A 19,187-nucleotide genomic window follows, 5' to 3' on the forward strand; every position below is an offset into this window, starting at 1 on the left:
AGCATCCTAGTTACTGGGCACAACAGGAGGGGTAAGAACTGGTATCTATAACACTCAAGAAAAGACCCTGCCTTGACACCATCCAGCAAGAGTGTGTTCATCAGAAGCCAGGGCTGCTGAAGTAGTGATGATCTTGTCCATCTAGGCACCAGGGAACGAATGTAATGCATACCCTTGGGCTAGAGCTGTGGTAGCCTTGTAAAAGACAGAGTTTACCAGTCACCTATCCTACCTTCCAGTCAGCAATTACTGTCCCTACTCTCGTCCCCACCCCAGAAAGCAGAAGCAAATTGAGGCTCCTAGCTCTGATTTTTTGAGCTGGGACTGGGTTTCTAGGAGGAGCAAGGAATTGACATACAAGGAATGGGGGCTCCCATGCTACTCACACCAAGAGCTCAGGTAAAAATCAACTCCATCATTCTCTTGAGAAGCTGCTTCCCTTCCTGGTGGGGACTGGGAGGTGGTGGGAGGAGTGGGGGTGGATATAAGCATCAAAGCCTGAGGATTTGTCAGGACGGGGAGGGAAAGTGAAACCACTAGCCCAACCCTGTGTCGCTGAGTTTTCCTTCCTGTTTGGGGTCTCTCACTACACTTCCCATTGCCTCTATTACATCAGTCCCCCAGGGAGATACTGATATTTCTGTAGTGTTCTACAAGCCCTTTTCCGAAACTCTTCTTCACTCCGCTGAGACAGGGTAGATCTTTCCCAATGCCTCTGCAAAATTCTAAGGGAGAACAGGGGAGATAAACAAGAAAATACTTGAAGCATAAACATGGTCAAGCTTGTGTAATATGTTAACAATGGTGAGGCTGAAGGAATGAGACATGGAAGGGAGGGATTTTGTACATTGTAACTTTCTTGCTTAACTATTTTTCAAGAGTCATATTTACTTTGTAAGTAACACACGTGCATTTTGAATTTTGAAGCATACCCAGGATTCCTTTGGGCCTTCCATGGCGTTCCAGCTCTCATGGCTCATTCCATCTTCACACTTTCCACCTGATTAATTCTAAACTCTTTCTTGGCTCCTTTCTACCCCCATCCTTCTTCAACAGGTCTCACAGATCTTCCATGGAGAACGATGTGTGATAAGCTCGATCATTCATTCAATATGCGTTCCCTGTGCCAGCTGTAGTGCCAGACACTGAGTAATAAGTCATCACATACCTTCAGTGCTTATCAGTATCTCTCAAATGCCTTTCTCCTTGATAGCAGAAAAGATCAAGGGTCATTTCCTTAACACTTCATTCCGCGTCTATCTAAAAAGTCCCAGATCTTACGTTTCTTGAAAAAAAAAAGCACTCAGAATGATATGAAAACACACTTAAGAGGCTCATTAATCTCTGCCAATAAAAAGATCACGGTCGAAAGAATTCCTCAGTACAACAATGACAACAATGGAAAGGAACTCATTTGCATACAGATGGATCTTCCCGAAGAAGGCAAAGAGGAAAATCCCACTTTCTGAAATTGTTGGAGCAGCAACAAGTTACTAATATAGTAAGACAAGGCGATCTCTGTCCTCAGGGCTCCCCAATCAGATGACTAAGAAACCTTATCAGGTCCATCTCAGCATATGACTGCTAACTCTCCTGCTCTTTACCTGGGCTTCAGGGAGCCACCAAGTCCTCCCTCTTGTCATCTAACCTGAGGTCAGGTATTCCCACTTGAGAGTGATTTAATTTGAGCAAGTCTTCCCTTTCCTGGGAACTCCTCTTCCTTCAACTGCCTCAGTTTCCCCAAGGAAGACAAAGATAAAACATTTGGAAACACCACAAAGAGAACCTCATGCGAAGGTTTAGAGCCAATTTTACAGAGAAGAACAAATAGCGGGGGCGGGTTGGCCAAGGAACACCACCCACTGACACACCCTTCAGGGAACAATCTGTGCTTGGGGAATTTGCCTGCGGTTATGGCTCTCTTGACATCATTGACCCTCGAGGAAAAGACATTCAAACCTTCAGGTCCCTGGGCCTTGCTCAGAGATCTCATTGGCCAAAGCCATACATGTACCACCACCCCTCTGCCGAAGGTTTGGAGTCAGGGAGTCTGCTTTTCCCCTCTTCTGAGTTCTAGTCAGCTTATTCCAATGGATGGGGCAGGTGGGACTTACTGGTCTGAAAGAGAGCAACCACCATGTGGACTAACAGTTTACCTCAGGAAATGGCAGACAGCTGATACAGCACGATATAAACATATATTCCCAAATCCCCCCAAATTCTTCAGGGCACTTGGCTAAGATCAACCAATACACAATAATCCTAAAAACATTTCAAGAATTTATTCCAAAGGAAACAGCAGGTGGCAGCAGAGTTTTATATTTTTTACCCTTTGGACTGGAATGAAAAAGTATCAGGAAATAAGGGCCTCATTTCTGAGTCAGCTGGCCTAGAAATGGGTGCCCTGCCATTTTTAATGCAGAGTATAGAATCTCCTCAGGTGAGCTCCATACTTTTTAACAAGAGAATCTCAAAAATGCCCTGCCCCCAAATCAGTGGCTTGCCTGGTTCTGCTGGCCAGGTAGGAAAGTGACTGCAGCAGAGTGGCCAGATCACAGAGGTGCCCAATTTCAAGGTGATGCTTGATTGTGATGGAGAGGCCCTCAAAGAAACTTGAATATGATTAAGTAGAAGTATGCCTAAGAACTGAGCATCCATCTCACAGCGTATTTACCATCTATTACAACACAACCCATGGCAGAAATATGGGGGCTAAGAAAGATGGGGAAAAGAAGAAGAGTTAATAAAATCTGTTTCTGGTGCACCTAGTGATTTAAGTGCCTCTGAAAACTACATCACCACCCCACAGCTGCTGTAGCTCTGGGCTGGAGAGTAGGCAGTGCCAAGATCACTGTCTGGTTTGGTCTCAAATGTCTTCCTTGCCTTAGTGTTGAACTTGGCTCTCAACTTCAGGCTGTGGCTGGAAGGTTTCCATTGCCACAGCACAGACCTGGAGTTCAGAACCCAAGCTTTTACTGAATTGCTTTGCTGGGCAAATTCGGTTTGTCTTTAAGAAGTGACTGGTCGCTAGACATAGTGGTACATGCCTATAATCCCAGCTACTCAGGAGTCTGAAGTAGGAAGATTACAAGTTTGATCTCAAGTATGCCAGCCTGGGCAACTTACTGAGAGAACACCTGTCTAAAAAATAAGAAATAAAAAAAGGGCTGGAGACATAGCTCCATGATAGAGTGCCCCTGGGTTCAATCCCTGATTCTGAAGAAGGAGGAAAAAAAGTGCCTAGTCAATTCATTTCATCCCAAAATTGTGCTTTGAACTCTCAGACACACTCTAGATTGAGTCACTTCATTTCCATCCAGGAAGTAATTCATTCTTCATTCTCTCTCTCTCTCTCTCTCTCTCTCTCTCTCTCTCTCTCTCTACCAGAAATTGAATCCAGGGGCACTCTACTATTGAGCAACATCCCCCGCCCTTTTATTTCTTATTTTTTTAGATAGGTTCTTGTTGAGTTGCCGAGACTGACCTTAAGCTTGTGATCTTCCTGCCTCAGCCTCCTGAGTAGCTGGTCTTACTGGTGGGTGCCATCACACCCAACATAATTCTTATTTTTAAAGGTAGGGATGCAGGAATTTAGAGGGAATGGAGGATTTTGAGTTATTATTTTTAAAGGTCCAAAATTTGTTGAGGGCTGGGGTGGGGAGAGAAAATTGAAGACCTTGTTCCTAAGATCCTACACAGATCTTTCAAACAGATGTGTTTGTGGATTTTCCTTTTGGAAGTCGAGTTGACAAAAAAAAGGTTTTCGCCTTTTGTAAGTTACATAACTGAATCCATGGTACCTCAGCTGCTGGTGATCAGTGAGAACATTCCTGAAAGGTGTGCTGGAAGTGAAAGTTCATTTATTTACACAACATGGGGCTTCAGCCCCAAACACATGCCTTTTTTTTTTTTCCCCTTTCCTGCAGAAAATATGATTCTATTCTGACAAATGAAGGACAAACTTTACAGTTCTCTGCATAGAAAGAGCCATTTAAAATTATCTGCTAAGAAAAACATTCTGCAATTCCTTTGAATGTAATAAACAATATATTTTGGGGCAACTTGCCGCAAATGTTCCAGAATTCATATCAACATTTAATTCTCCCTCTGTGTGTATGTTCTGCACTCCCCAAATATGATGTTAAATCATTTAATGCAGAGAATTGACAGCACCAGGAAAATATTTGGATTGACTGTCTGGAGTTGCCATTATTGGCTTTAATTATGACCTACTGGCTCTTGGGTCCTGAAGCAGCCAGAAAATGAAATATGTGTGCCAAAGTATTCATTAGAATTCCCTTCTCAGTCATCGTTCAGAAAGAAAAAGTTCCCTTCTGGCTCCCATCCTCAGTATTTTAAGTGGAGTCATTAATATGCCAGATTTTTTAAAGGATCCCTCAGAAAACAAGATTATGTGCATACCTTGTATTTTGCATTAAAAAACATCTTGGAAAGGTCAAATGTCCCTTTGCTCTCATTCTATTACCACGAAGAAAGAATGTTTTTTGCAGCATGTTTGCGGGTATTCTCCACCAGGCTTTCTTTTCCAAGCCTTGCTCTCTTGAATGGACTTGATCCTGTAAGCTTCCGGGCTGGAAGTTCTGGTGAAGCACAGCTTGATAGAGGAACTATTCAGAAAAGATGGTTGAATTTCCTCTGTTCTTTGATGTTCCTCTCACCATGAATGTAAGATCTTAGAATGTTAGAGTAGGAGGCAAGGGATCTTAGAGATCATTGACTGCATGTCCTTGTTCTATAAGTGATTTGGCTAAGGCGAAATGATACTACCTCAGCTTTGTGTTCTGGCCTAGAGAAAGAATGGTGCTTTGTTTTGTCTTTTAAATGGGGACATTCTTATTGTTACTATTAAAAAGAGGGGCCCTTTAATGAGCAATCACTACACTGCCAACCAGGAAGTGTATCACTCCGAAGTATCATTCATCCTCACTACAAGTCTTTAAGGTGAATATTATTATTCCCTTTTCCTTGATAATGAAACTGAGACTGAAGTTAAAGAGATTTGCCCACAATTACAGGAGGAAGGAGAGTCCATATGCAAACACAGGGTTGTCTAACTTGTGTCCTTTACTAACCCCACCCTACTGCCTGCCAAATGAACTGAGACCAGAGTATTAATCAGTTGGGATATCTTGGGCCCTCACATCACTTTAATGTTTCAGAGAAGGAGGTGAGGGAAGAGTCCTCCCTAGTGATAAAGTGGAAAGGGTTGCCTGTGTCCAAGCAGTCCCCACTTAGCAGAATTTCCAAAAAGATCAGGAGGGATCATATAGATGCAACTATTTCCCACTGTCCGCTGGACATGTTGAGCAGGGCCGTGTACTCTGAAAGCTTTTGAAAGACTTTCCAGCTTTTAATAAAAGTTGGCTGATTTGGTGTTGACAATTTGTCTTTCATTTAATAAACATTTGGTGGGGGGGGAATTTGGGACAGATGCTTATTTTGGAAAAAAAAAATTGGGAGTTTTGTTTTTTTTATGTTAAAGTTCATATAGGGCTAGGAGAACAGATGTGGTATGAATTAGAGAAGTTGATCTGATTGTCATTTACAGTGGCATAGATGATGGGGTTATTGCATGGAAACACTTGAGTTTTCCATTGAAACATGGTTTGGGAAAGAAACATTGACGTTTTAGGAAAAACTAATAAAGTTAAGATAAAGTTGGAATGTTACGTATTAAACTAAAGAACATGAGCTGGGAACATTCCAGAGAAACATCTAAGTTTGTTAACTTAGGTGCCAGTGAAAATTGTGTACACTGAAATTTTACTTACCCTCAAAGAGAAAAGTCATATATCTGGGTTAGTTATAAATAACCTGCCTGGTTCCACAGTTCCCCTCTTTGCGTTTGAAGTCACTTGAATCACTCTGCAAGTAACTATGTACCTGGTCAGGGTGACTTCAGGAGCATCACCTCCACGTGAATTTTATCAGTGTTGAAACACCCCCATCTACCAAAACCCTCCTAATCCACACCAACCTCATGCCTATTTGGGCTAGCAAATAGCAGCACTCCAGTGCCTGAAACAGGGTCCAACACAGAATAGATAGTCAACGAAAATAGTGTGACTGACCAACTAAATGAATGAATGAATAAAATCCTGTTTGTCCTGAATCAAGTGACCCCAAGTCCCTAACCCTATTGTGTGACTGGTGCTGAGACCCAGCCATGATATCATGTCCCTAGGACTGCAGCCCCACCAGGTTCTCACCAATCCCTTCACAGATGTGTATTAGTTTGTTAGGACCATCCCAACCAAATAGAATGGCACTGGTAGCTTAATCATTAGAAATTTATTGTCTTACAGTTCTGGAGGCTGGAAGTCCAAAATCAGGGTGTTAGGAAGTTTGGTTTGTTTGAGGCCTCTCTCCCTGGCTTGCAGATGGTCACCTTTTCTATGTGTTCTCACATGGTCTTCTTGATGAGTTTATTTTATTTTAGTTTTCCCTTTCAAGGGAGTCACATTCTGAAGTACTAGGGGTTGGGAGTTCAACATACAAATGGGGGGTGCTCAATTCAGTCCATAATAAGCAACTCTAGTCCTCTCTCTGCATCCCAAAGCTGGGCTGCTTCGGAGCTACCTATGATTTGCTCCTAGAATGCACACTTCCCTGCTCTCTACATTCTCCCCCCCCCCCCCACAAATGGGGTCTCACTATATCGCCTAGGCTGTCTTCAAACTTATAATCCTCTTGCCTCAGTACCCTGAGTAGCGTATAGCACCATGTCCAGCTTCTCTGCCATTCTTGGTGCCCTGTCACGTCCTGCTGTTCCTCCTGGATGCCAGCACCCTCCAGCCCGTCAACCTGTTCTCTGTTACCTCACCCTCGACTGGCCTTCTTCCCATCACCTGTAGCTGGTCTTGTCTTTGAACACCTGCCCCCCTGGCTACAGTTAACCCTTCTATTTCTGTCTGTTTTACTAAACGCAACATTAACTCTAAAGCAAAATAAACATATCAGTTCTTATTCTTTGTTTCTTATGACCACTGGCGTGCACTTTTTAAAATGTAAAACGGCAATGTATGGCCTGGGGATGTGACTCAGTGACAGAGTGCCTCCATAGCATGCAGGAGGCCCTGGGTTCTACCTGCAGGATCACGGAAACAAACACACAGTAACAATAAAGAATGGCAATGTGTGGGCTAAAGTTGAGTGGCCTCACAAAGGTAAAATTTACACATGATCACATATGGTATTATTATGCCCCACCCACAGGGAATCTAGTTCAATTGGTTTGAAATGGAGCTCATATCAGCATTTTTTTCAAAGTTCCCCCACAATTTTAATTGATGAAAGGGATTAAGGATCACTGCTCTAACTGGTGTCCATCAAATTGAGAGGACAGGTTACCAACCAGGCTGGAACAAAGGAGCAACACAAGGCTGGGAGGCCCAAGTCATAAGTGACATGCAAAGTTATTGGAGCGTGCCTCTCCAAGTCTAGTCTCAACTAAGACAGAGTTGATTATTTTACCTGTGGCAATACCAGTCCTTTTATGTTACAAGCTCTGCCCTTTGGTCTAAGAAGTTGGGGTGGTTCCCTGCCCCGTGATGCTCTGGATGGAGCTCAGCAGTGACTCCAGGCACAGGTGAATATCACTTGCGCTAGAGTATGATCTACGGGCCCCAGCAGTGGTAGCAAGAACAGTTAAACATGGCTCAGACCACAGCGGAACTCACTCACATGGTCCAAGATGAGTTCCAGGCATTTAACTGAACCCACATGTTGCTGAATTGACCCGCCATCAATGGCCGCCCCTCTCTGTGGGACTTACCCCCCCCACCACCCTCCCCGGCCTCCTGCCACCTCTTAGATCCCCAGAGGACTGGGTGAGAAGTCCTACTCTGGGCTCCCTCTAGCCTCTTTCCCTCTAACCTCTTTCTGATAGGGGCAGAACCCAATCCCTGGTGCTTTTTGGCCTTCCCTTTTGATTCTCAAGAGCTTTTCCTTCTCTCAACAAAACCTGCTTCTCTGCAAATAAAAGGCTTTGGCTTTCAAAACTATTGTTTTTGATGTGGGCTTCAAGAGGCTATTTTAAAAGTCAGAAAACTGAACACTGACTGTTTTATTCTGACTGTTTCTTTCTGTTTGCATCCGGTTGTACCAATCCTAATTCTCCTCAAGGCAATGCCTCTGACTTACTAGGGGAAAGGTCAAGTGGAAAATGTGTAGCAAAGAAAAGCAGGAAGATTAACATTTTAAGATTCTCTTCCCACATAAGAAATAGTGCAACACCAACCACTTCTCCAACTTGCCCCGCAAGTCCCAACCAGAGAGAAGTCCTGGAAGGTCTCACAGGCAGAGCGAGGACATAATCAAATCTGTCTCCATGAGGAAAGTTCTGAATCACAATTATTAAATGTTGTTTTTTTTTCAACAAGTCAATATCATGAGAACAAGAGGAATGTTAGAGATATGACAATTTTATTTGGGACCTGTTTTGAACAAACCACTGTTAAAGGACAGTTTTTGAGACAATCATGTCAATTTGATTGTGGACTGGGTATGAGCTGATACCACAGAATTGCTAGTAAATGCTAACCGTGACATGTGTACTCTGGTTATGCAAGAGAACTTTGTTGTTTTTGTTGTTCTTTTTCTTAACAGATGCATACTAAAATATGTGGGGATAAATTGATAAAATGTCTGGAGAAAAGAAAAGATGCCAGGCACAGGGGTGCATGCCTGTGATCCTAGCTACTCCAGAGGCTGAGGCAGGAGGATTACAAGTTCAAAGTCAGTCTTGACAACTCAGCAAGACCCTGTCTCAAAATAAAAAATAGAAAGGGATGGGGGTGTAGCTCAGTAGTAGAGTACCCTGAGAAAGAAAGAAAGAAAGAAAGAAAGAAAGAAAGAAAGAAAGAAAGAAAGAAAGAAAGAAAGAAAGAAAGAAAGAAAGAAAGGAGGGAGGGAGGGAGGGATGGAGGGAAGGGAGGGAGGGAGGGAGGGAGGGAAGGAAGGAGGGAAACAGAAAAAAAGAAAGGAAAGACAGTCTGGAATAAAACAGAAAAAATAGAAAAGAAAAAGAGATAGGCATGAGTTATAAAATCATGATAATTGTTGGATTTTAATAGAGTATATGGAGACTCATATTATCATCTCTAACTTTTACATAAGTTTGAAAAGTTTCATAATAATCTTTTAAATTGTTAAACTAGTGCATAAAAATACAAACTGAGCAATGAAAGAGAATAAAAGGCCCAGAAAGAGATTTGTTGTTCAAGAATTTATATTACTGATTTATAGGCAGATGGACTCTTTTTTGACATGGAGACCCAACAAACAAAAAGACTGGAGAGGTTCAAATGGAACCTGGGGAAATAGTCTTTCTTTCCACTCCCTTGTCTCCCCATGAAACTTAAGAAGTAACTCAGGATGTGATTTTTGACATTGAAAGATGTCAAAGTGCTGGGCGTGGTGGTGCATACTTGTAATCCAGTGGCTCTAGGGAGGCTGAGGCAGGAGGATCTTGAGTTTATAGCCAGCCTCAGCAATTTAGCAAGGCCCTAGGCAATTCAGTGAGACCTGTCTCTAAATAAAATAAAAAATAGGGCTGGGGATGTGGCTTAGTGGTCAGTGCCCATGAGTTCAATTCCAAAAAAAAAGAAAGATGTCAAAGCTATATGAATGAGTAGGAAAAAGCAGGTAATAGACAAACATGATCCCATTTACTTTTAAAAAATTTGTTCTAATTAGTTATACACGACGTAGATCCCACTTATTTTTAATTGTGTGGTCCATTAGTGAAAGTTCACATCACCAATAAATAAATGAAGATAAGTCAAAATTCACTAGTAGTCAGTCACAGGAATTCAAACAATAACCTTATTGCTTTATTTATTTAAGACAGTGCTGGGAATCAAACCCAGAAGCTTACATACGCTAAGCAAGTATTCATCACTGAACTTCATTCTCAACCCGGAATAATATTACTTTTACACCCATCAAGGTGGTAAACATCAGAAAAAGAGGACCCACACTGAATTTATCAGGGCTGTGCAGAGACAGGTAATAGAGCATGGGAATTGCCTCACACAATCGAGGAGGCTGAGAAGTCCCAAGATACACTGTCTACAAGCTGGAAGACCAGGAAAGCCAGAAGCATGATTCAGTCTGAGTCCAAAGGCCTGAGATCCAGGAGAGCTGAGGGTGTAACTCCCAGTCTGACAGGGTGGAGCGAAGTGCTGTGAGTGGAAGTCCTAGAGTCTGAAGGTCCAAGATCCAATGTCTATAGGCAGAAGAAGATGAATGTTCCAAGTTAAGGAGAGAGAGGGAATTGGCCTTTCTTCCATCTCTTTTGTTTCATTCCAGCTCTCAATAGATTGGATGAAGCCTGGTAAGGGCAGATCTTCTTTAGTAGCTGATTCAAATGTTAATCTCCTCTGCAAACACCCTCACAGACACGCCCAGAAATAATGTTTTACCAGTTATCTAGGTATCTTTAAATCCAGTCAAGTTGACACATAAAATTAACCTTCACACCTGCCATGTTGGCAAGGATATGAAGAGATGGGAACGCTCATGCATACTGCTGGGAATACAAACTGACACAGGCATCCCAAAAAACTTACACAATTTGACAGCATCCGTATATAGAAAGCTTTTGAACAAATGATGAAAGTTCGTGATACATTTCCTCAAAAACTTTTAATTCAGATCCATAGAGGTCACAAAACCGGACATTCATCTACGCATTATTTGTAGTAGAGGGATGTTGCAGGCAACCCAAGTAGCCCTCATTTAAAGACAAGAAGAGTAACATGTGGTAGAATGTGTGTGTGTGAGAGAGAGACTATTAGAAAACAACAAAATGGAAACACAATAGATTGTATGTGAAACAGTACAAGTCTTACAAAATTACATTCATATAATTAGCATAGCTATCAAAAAATTAGTGAGGATTCTTATGAAGAAGACAAGAAGAATGAGAATTAAAGGGGGAAAAATAAAAAATAAAAATTATTAAAACAGAAGACTTTCATAGACTGATAATAATTTGCTTTAAACAGAAGTGTGTTTAATTCAGCTCTCCCCACCTGAGTTCCTTTTTTTTTTTTTTTTTTTTTTCTTTTCTTTCTTCCAGTACTGGAAATAGACCCCAGGGTCACTCTATCACCTAGCTACATCCCAGCCCTTTTTGTTTTTTTAATTTTGAGAACCGTCTTGCTAAATTGTCCAGGCTGTCCTCTACTTGTGATCTCCTGCCTCCTAAGTAGCTGGGATTACTGTTGTGTACCACCATGCCTGGCTCCAGGTTCCATTTTTAAAGGTTATAGATAATGTATTAAAATCTCTAAGGGGTCTATATTAAAATATTAATAGTGGTTATCTCTGGGAGTGGTATTAAAGGTGAATGTTGTTGCTGCACTTAATAAATATTGTGTAACAAGCAAAACATTATTTAAAAAAACTCATCTTCCTACTCAGAATTACTTTCCTGCTGTTAGAGAAATGTACAATAACCTACTAAAATCAGCTGCCTGTGTGGCCACAGTCATTTTATTGTTTTTTCCAGAATGTTCCAAAATAGCTCTGGAACAAGACCAGTGGGACCACCAGATAGCTATCTAGCCTCACCCTTCTTCCCATGCAAATGAAGACCAAGCCTCCAACTCAGCTTTGGCAGAAACCTCTGTGGGACTCAGGATAACAAGGCTCTCTCCTTGGCTGGGGAAAGGAAGGGCAGTACTCATAACTCTCTCAGAGTCAGCTCAGAACATCCTCTGAAAAGTTGCCTTGAGCAGCAGTTGCCAAGACAAAAGGTCCCACCTCAAGGGTGGAAATTCTATTTGCAGCTTTGTAGACACAGGTGTTCTTCCAGCGACTTAAGACCTACAGTGTGGTGGGACAGTGTTTGGCCCAGAATAGCTCAGAAGGCCTTCCCCTCAAAAGCCAGCTCTTGAGGGCTTCAGTGTATGTTCTAACTATATTTGGCAATACAAACCAAAGAGGTCAGTGGCTTAGCTCGGGAGGGGGGAGTAGAGGGGGGGGGCTATTCCTGATTTATAATCCCTGCTTCAAACCAGGACCAAGAATTTAAAACTCACTTCATTTATTTATTCTGTATGCAATGAGTTTACTATTGAAGCAGCTCTCCCTCCCAGTCCTACCAATCCTCTTGTAAACCCTTCAGAACCACAGGTGTAATCACCTACCCAAGCCATCCCTGTAGTAGAGGACTCTCAGGGACATCTGGCTTGAGAACCTAAATATTAAAAGTTTTCCATGTTACTCCTTATGGCTTCAGAGCATCAAAATAACCCATAGCACCTGGGTGCACATCCAGGTTCCACCACTTATTAGTCACTGTGTGACCTTGGCTAAGTTACTTTATGTCTCTGAGGTTCAGTTTCCTTATCTACAAACAGAGATAGTAACACCTACTTCACAGGGCTGCTGTGAGAACTAAATAAGATAAGGTATATAAAGTGGTTAGAATATCTGACACCAAGTGCATGCTAAAAAAAGAATCGGTTTCCATTCCCCTCTCTCACTCTCCTCCACCCTTAGCTGCTCAACCAACGTGTTGGCTCTTCAAGAAACTGCCTGGTACTATTGACTGATTACAAATGGATAATACCATCCCACAGCCAGCAACAGTAGCTGCCGATAAAAACTGGGACTACTTCTCAGCTGTGAACAGGTCGAATCAGCTCACAAATGACTCATCGCTGTTGATAAATGATGTGTTCTTGGCATCAAGAGACCCTATCCTGATAAGCTTCAGCACCTTAAGAAAAGACAAAGCAAAACAACAACAAACAAACAAACAAACAAAACCCCAGAAGCCCTGCCAAATAGCTTACAGAGAAGCCTGGGATTTGATGGTGACCTTCAGCTAATCCTAACCATGTACCAGACTGTTCATAGGAGGGTCTCTGTCTTCTCAGAAATGTCTGCAGTCACAGGACTGCAGTGGGAAGGACTCCAGCTGAGCAGCTGCCTCTCCCCTCTCAGAGCTGCACCATTTCAGCTGCACTTGCCTCAGATTCCCTGAAGTCATAAGACTCCTCAGGAAAGGCTAGATGCCTGTTCCCTGCTTACAACAGCCCCAAGCTAGTGCCCAACCTGCCTTTGGCAGCTTGGTCTGGTGGTTGAAGCTCTGCCAGGGTGAGGTTTGGCTGGAGGGCTCTGTGGGGATGGGACAAACCCTGGCTCAAGGAAGAGGGTAAGTGTTTAATCTTCAGCCTCTGTCTGTGAGGCTGAAGTGTTCACAGTTCTGTGTAGTTTCTGTAGCCCCTTCAGACCTCCCCAAATCCACTCCTGGCACAGAAATTCCTTGACTGGAGTTTTTAGTCACTCCTTCATTCATACATCCTGTACCTTTCCAGTGCCTGGCACAGAGTTCCTTCCAAGTGAATATTTATTAAGGAGTCCTTAAGGACATGATAACCTATTGCTGCATTGGTAAACCCCTAAATTCTGTTGAACCTCACGAAATTGTTAGGATCAAACAGATTACTGTATAAGCCTGACACTTGTCAATAGTCAGAGGCCCCAAACTGAGGTCTCCTATGAAAATTTCATGTTCAAAGGTCTTCTTTCTCCTAAACTGAAACTGCTGCCAGTTGCAGTGTAACCCCAGCAAGTCTGGAATTCCAGTAATTTGGAGCCTGAGGAGGGACACAAGTTCAAAGCCAACCTCAGTAACTTAGTAGGACCCCATTTCAAAATAAAAAACGGCTGGGGGTGTAGCTCAGTGGCACAGCACCCCTGGGTTCAATCTCCAGTCAAAAAAAGAAAAAAAGAAAAAGAAACTGCTTCAGAATCAGGTTGTCACTCAAACCAGTCTACGTCTTCCTGTGCATATACATACTGCTTCCGCAAGGAAGAACCATTCTCAGAGGGGGCCTGTAATGTGCAATTGAGGCAAAAGCCCCAGAGGGAGGTAAGCCACTTTGGAAAACATTTCCATCCTCCAAACCACCTTCAGACTTTCTGCATTAGGTAGATTTCTGAGATCTCAAAGAAGCACTGATATTTTTGTCATGCTCTGAAGTGGAAAGGAAACTTTGTAGAAAAGACAGAGAACTGGTCTCCATCTGGGGTCTTCAGGATATTGACTGGGACAAACGGACCAAGAAAATCAAAATCAGGTATGCCTCTTCCATCGACTGCCTCCCCCTACCTTCCCCTCCTGTTCGTTCACTGATACTGTGCTTCTAGTCACTCAATGTCTAGCACCTATCAACGGAACTGGGGGTAAACTTCTAAGATGATAAGTCATAAAGAAAGAAGCAGGAAGGAAGGAAGGAGAGAAAGGAAGGCCAGAGAGAAGTGGGAGAAAAAATGAAAAAGTCTTCGGGAGGAGGAAGGAAGAGGAGAGCTGCAAGGGGAGGCGGAACAATGAAGGTCTCTGGCCGTCCGAGGCGCACGGTTCCGGCGGCACGTCCGTCCCGCCCGCCTGCGGCCAGCAGCTGCACGCTGCGCAGCGTGTGGGCGCTGAGTCACTGTCCCAGAACAGCAAGCCGCCGTGCAGGTCGCGGGGGGAGGGGGCTGGTTGGCATTTGCAAACTTTTTTTTTTTCTTCTTTCCTCTTTCATTAAGGCTGTGTGCTGACTCCCACGTAGGAGAACTTATTAAACCGCACGTACTGCCTCATGGCTCTTGGGGCCAATCCGAGACGGTCGGCAGGGGGCGCCACAGCCTCGCTTATGGGCCCACCAGCTTGCTGGGAGCTCCGGCGGAAAGAGGACTACGATGGTAGTTCCCGAGATACACGAATATTCTGCTGGGATAGTTTCTAATTTTGACACCCGCAACTGCCAGAGTAAACTCTCCACTACACCTCGAAGACCACCCAACTGTCTCAAGAACACTTTCGCTCAGTGTCGGTGGAACAATACCATAAAACTGGGCCACGGTTGCGCAAGACGGGGAGTCCAGGCTCGCCTCTCCACTAAGGCTCATCCTACCCCGCCCCTCCTGGCCGCCACGCGAGGCGGTGACCTCGGGCGTCTCAGCGAAACTGATTCGCACCCAAGACACGCGCTCTGCGCGCCCCACATGGAGAACCGAGCTCGTGACAACTAAACTGTTGGGTCAGAGCTCTGAGGGGTCAGCTCAGACCGCCCCTCCATCCCTCCTCTCCAAGACCAGCGGCTAGACCCCAAGTTTCCAAGCGATCGTGAGCAGGACCCTCCCTGCCTAGATGCGTGAACTGAGAATGAATCAGCATTGAGACAGTTTATTGGTTTGCTGTTCGCACATCACCCATTTTATGTAAATAGGTTATACAGAGACACAATGTTTCCTTCTTCCACAGGCAGTAACCAGGCACTCTATTTTACACACGCACGCGCGCGCGCGCACACACACACACACATTCCACGAAACCAATGTTACACCTTGCTGAGACATTCACGTCTTAAAATAGGGGGAAGGGATAATATAGTTGCTTTAAAATGCCCTTAATACAATATATAACGTACAAAAATATCTCTATATATTTGAAGTTACAAAAAAATCTTGACAGCAACAAACTTAAATATTGATAGTTACCTCTGTTTGTACAATACGCATTGCACTTTTCCTCTCTAGGTTTGTAAAGTTCAAGTAATATTGAGGCTTGCGCCCCGTAGGGTGACACCCCTTGAGAAATAAGTTTGTGAGCGGGCAAAGCAGTGGCTCAGACCCCTGCCCCAAGGGTCTCAGCATTTAATTTTTAGTTTCTCCTCTCCATGAGCCTGGCACTCCCTCAGATTCCTCTGCCCTCCCTGGGCACCCAAGCCTCTTAGGGGTGAAGAAAGCGCTCAGCACTGAAGGAGAGGGGGCTCCGCAATGCCAGGGCTTGCGGCCGAACAGTGCCTTCTGGACTCCAGGTATCTGCAAGACTGCCTTAGCCTGGTCCCCCGAAGTCCCCTGCTCCGGGAGGCGCCAGCTTGTGCGACTGTTCGATGCTGTCACGGGTGCCTAAATCCTAAGGAGGGTGGAGAGCACTTGGTGCACCCGGGAGCCCGCAGCCGCGCGAGCCTGTGGCTCTGAAGACACCAGAGTCCGGCTCTGGCTAGTCTCCGGCAAGGAACGACGGCGCCGTCGGCCATAGCCTTGGGGGCTGATCTTGCTCCTGGGGGCGACACCGTCCTTGTCCTTGTCTGTGAACTGGTAGATCTGGTGTGCCAGCTTCTGAACCGTGCACGTCCCGAAACGACAGCCAAAGCTCCGGAGGCCCTGGAAGTTATTCATACTCTGGCGGTAGCGCTTGACTCGGATGCGGACGGCGTCCGGACTGCTGGGAAGGAGAAAGAAGGCTACTTGAGACCCCAAAAAGCAGAGTTTTGGCCCCAGTCATCAGGAACGAGAGTCATTCTAGGACCCGAGGGTGTTGGAAACTGCTCCTGAGATCCGAGCTACAAATCCAGTCGCGGCGATGCCCATAACCAGGGCAGAGGAAAGGGATAACACCTTCCGCACACCCCCTCCCTCCACCGGGCATAGTTACCTGATCTGAGGGCTGTGAGAAGCGCCCTTCACGTCCTGGGGCCGAATAAGAGTCTGGGCAGTCTCCGCCTTCATGTCAGCAAGCCCGGTGGGGTAGCTGCTGGACACTTGCAGTTCTCTCTTTCCACGACTTACAGCCCACTTATTCCATCTATTAAACACAAGCAGAGCCAATTCGAGTGAGTTCAGACGACTTCCCCGCCCGTTCCCGTTCTCATTCACTCTTATTTTTAAATTATTTACGGTGCTGGGGATCCAACCCGGGGCCTCACAAATGCTAAGCAAGCTTTCTACCCCGGACTACATCCTCAGCTCTCCCACTCAATTCTAACCCCTGGAGACCAACGATCAGTTTCCCCTGATCTGCCAGGTATCAGGACTGGGCAAGACGCTGCCAGGACTCACTTCTTTCTGAACTCCGACGCCACGTCGAGCCGAGCAGTGTCAGCGCCTAGGAAGGCGAGTGAGCCCAGGAACATCAGAGCGACGGAAAACAGTTTCATTCTGGCAATGCACAGAACCTGGAAAAGTAGAAAGGACGAGCTTGAGTACCCCGGCCTGCTGTGCGGCTCAGGCAGGGCACAGCCGGCGGGCTGGGGCCCGGGAGCCAGCGGTCTCACCCCCTAGCTCTGCTTGGCTTTGACGCTTATCTCCCCAGCGCGCAGAGAGGCGCCAGAGGCGTTTGCACCAACCGGTGACCGGCCCCGCAGGGGAAGCAGCTGCACAGCTCCAGTCTCCCAGAGGTTCTCTGCTCAATGCTTGGAACTTGCTTTATGAAACAGGAGACTAGGTCTCTGCAACTCCATCTTTATGCATGAGCGGGGTTCGGGGATGCGAGGTTTACCCCGGAGATAATCCCCCAAAGTGGGTTATTTTTTCATCCAGCGCTCCCAGTTTCGGGTTTTGACAAATGCCCACCTTTAACTCGCTGTGCCTGCAGCACCTACCTGCTGAAGCGGTGATCTGCCAAGTACTTGGAGAAAAAGGTTCGAGACGTCCCTTTGACAGTGGCAAAACACCAAAATCCGAGACTGCGATGAGAAGCCAGAAGTGGTAAGGCTGAAGCTGTTCTGCCTAGTGTCACCAAGAAACCACTGAGTGGCCAGCTCTGGTTCTTGCGCTTTATAAGAGCTCAGGGGGGCGGGGCCTGTACTGCCCTCGCGCCCTCCCTTTCCTCTCTCGCGCGCTCTCGGAGCGCAATGCTTTCACGTGAGCGTGGGGTTAGGGGGTCTCTTGTGCCCAGAGGGCTCACAGATGGACTACAGGAGATTGGTGGAGAAATTTCCACAATCGTAATTCTCTGGCATGGGTACAAATGGTAAGGAGGGGCGAAGGATGACTAGGAAAATCTTTGGGGGTCCTTATCCCAGGACCTGTACAACCCAGTGAGGGGCCTTCTGGCATCGAGTTGCTAGAGCCAGAGCCGGAGGACCGTGAGCCTGGCCCGAGCCCGGGACGTGGGGAGCTGTGGCTTCAAGTGGACCGCGCCCCCTGCCGGCTCAGCGCCTGACCTAGACTCGACCCCAGACTCCTGCGGAACCGCAGAAGCAGGGTACGAACCCTAGAGAGAGGAGTGGAACTACCAGCCTTCTCCCCACCCCCCTACCCCACCCCACCCCGAGAGCGGGTGAGGCCCGGAGGTTTCTGGATGGGCTAGTAAGATTTCACAATAAGGGCAAAACTAAACGGTTGAATTGAGAATTGGGATTTGGAGGGGTTAGTTAACTGAAGTTTCAGAATGTACGTGCCTATTTGGAAATACAGGAATATTTGGAAAATTAGGAAGAAAGATACCGTTTTATCCCCCCCACCCTTGTAATCCAATTATGCCTTATAAGGTTATAACCTGAGAGTTTGCCTGGCCGCCTTTATCCACCCATTGTAAACGTGAGGATTGACTGCCAGGGAGCACACTAACGCTTCACGTATGTTAATCGCTTTGCAGTTTACAAAGCAATGCCACATCCCGATTTCCTTTGATCTTTACACTTGAGTTAGGGAAGGAAGGCAACATTACTTTTCCCATTTCACCAAGTATAAAATTGAAGTTCAGAGAGGGGAAGTATATTGGTTAAAGCGACACTAAAGATAAGAAGCAATAGAGTCCTAACTCGATCCGGCAAGCAAGCACGGTGCTTTGGGGCGCGGCGGCGTGGATTCTTCTAGGCTGGGGTCACCATCTCTTCAAGGGGGAGAAGAGAGTCCCAGCCCCCGCCCGAGGATATGTGCCTGTTCATGATGAATCAGTTCAAACACGTTTGTCACCCGTTTGTGCTGTTGGCTCACAGCTTCTCCACTTCACTTTCTTGCTTACTTTCTGGGGGCCAAGCTGGGGAGGAAAGGCTCAGCCCCGCGGGGCTCCCTACTTCTTGCATATGAGTCGCTGGTGGTCGCTATCACCCACAACCCCAATCAAGTGTCCTGAAGCTCAGCAACCTAACTGAGGCCCAGGGTGTGAGACCACTGATTAGACCAGCTTCTTATCCTTGCTCTCTGACAATTCGGACATAGGCAAGTCACATTCTTTCTTTAGCGTCCCCATCTAAAATGTGTTCCCAGAAGATCTCCAAGATTTCTATCTGCCCTGCCATAATCAATCTGAGAGCCAGCCCCGCTGGGTCCCCTCGGACCTTGCTCACAATGTTCCTGGGATGAGCACTGCTGGCTCAGCCTCCTTTTCACTCTCGGGACTGAACCGTGGACATTGCACCAGGGAAGAAATAGCC

General features: G+C 45.7%; 1 protein-coding gene across 2 annotated transcripts; it reads right to left on the reverse strand.

Annotated features, from left to right (window-relative positions):
• Positions 1-15,192: 15,192 nt before the first annotated feature.
• On the reverse strand, positions 15,193-17,562 carry ADM (adrenomedullin). 2 transcript variants are annotated; one of them, XM_079102797.1, is made up of 4 exons: positions 17,409-17,562; positions 16,867-16,982; positions 16,463-16,612; positions 15,193-16,249 (listed from the first exon to the last, which is right to left on the reverse strand). In XM_079102797.1, the coding sequence occupies exons 2-4, from the start codon at positions 16,962-16,964 to the stop codon at positions 15,934-15,936; spliced, it is 564 nt and encodes a 187-aa protein (XP_078958923.1). In that variant the 5' UTR covers positions 16,965-16,982; positions 17,409-17,562; the 3' UTR covers positions 15,193-15,933. The 2 variants fall into 2 exon arrangements, with proteins under 2 accessions (XP_078958923.1, XP_078958922.1); XM_079102796.1 differs by having other exon boundaries at positions 15,193-16,252; positions 17,409-17,561.
• Positions 17,563-19,187: the final 1,625 nt, after the last annotated feature.

The sequence above is a fragment of the Sciurus vulgaris genome, assembly GCF_902686455.1.
Source record: "Sciurus vulgaris genome assembly, chromosome: 11".
NCBI classification, from domain to species: domain Eukaryota; kingdom Metazoa; phylum Chordata; class Mammalia; order Rodentia; family Sciuridae; genus Sciurus; species Sciurus vulgaris.

Bases quoted from the DNA above. Each gene is read 5' to 3' on its own strand.
- ADM (XM_079102796.1), bottom strand. From the start codon at position 16,964: ATGAAACTGTTTTCCGTCGCTCTGATGTTCCTGGGCTCACTCGCCTTC. The intron at 16,613-16,866 runs GTGAGTCCTGGC...TGTGTTTAATAG, and splicing joins GCGTCGGAGTTCAGAAAGAA to ATGGAATAAGTGGGCTGTAA. The intron at 16,253-16,462 runs GTAACTATGCCC...TCTCCTTCCCAG, and splicing joins TCTCACAGCCCTCAGATCAG to CAGTCCGGACGCCGTCCGCA.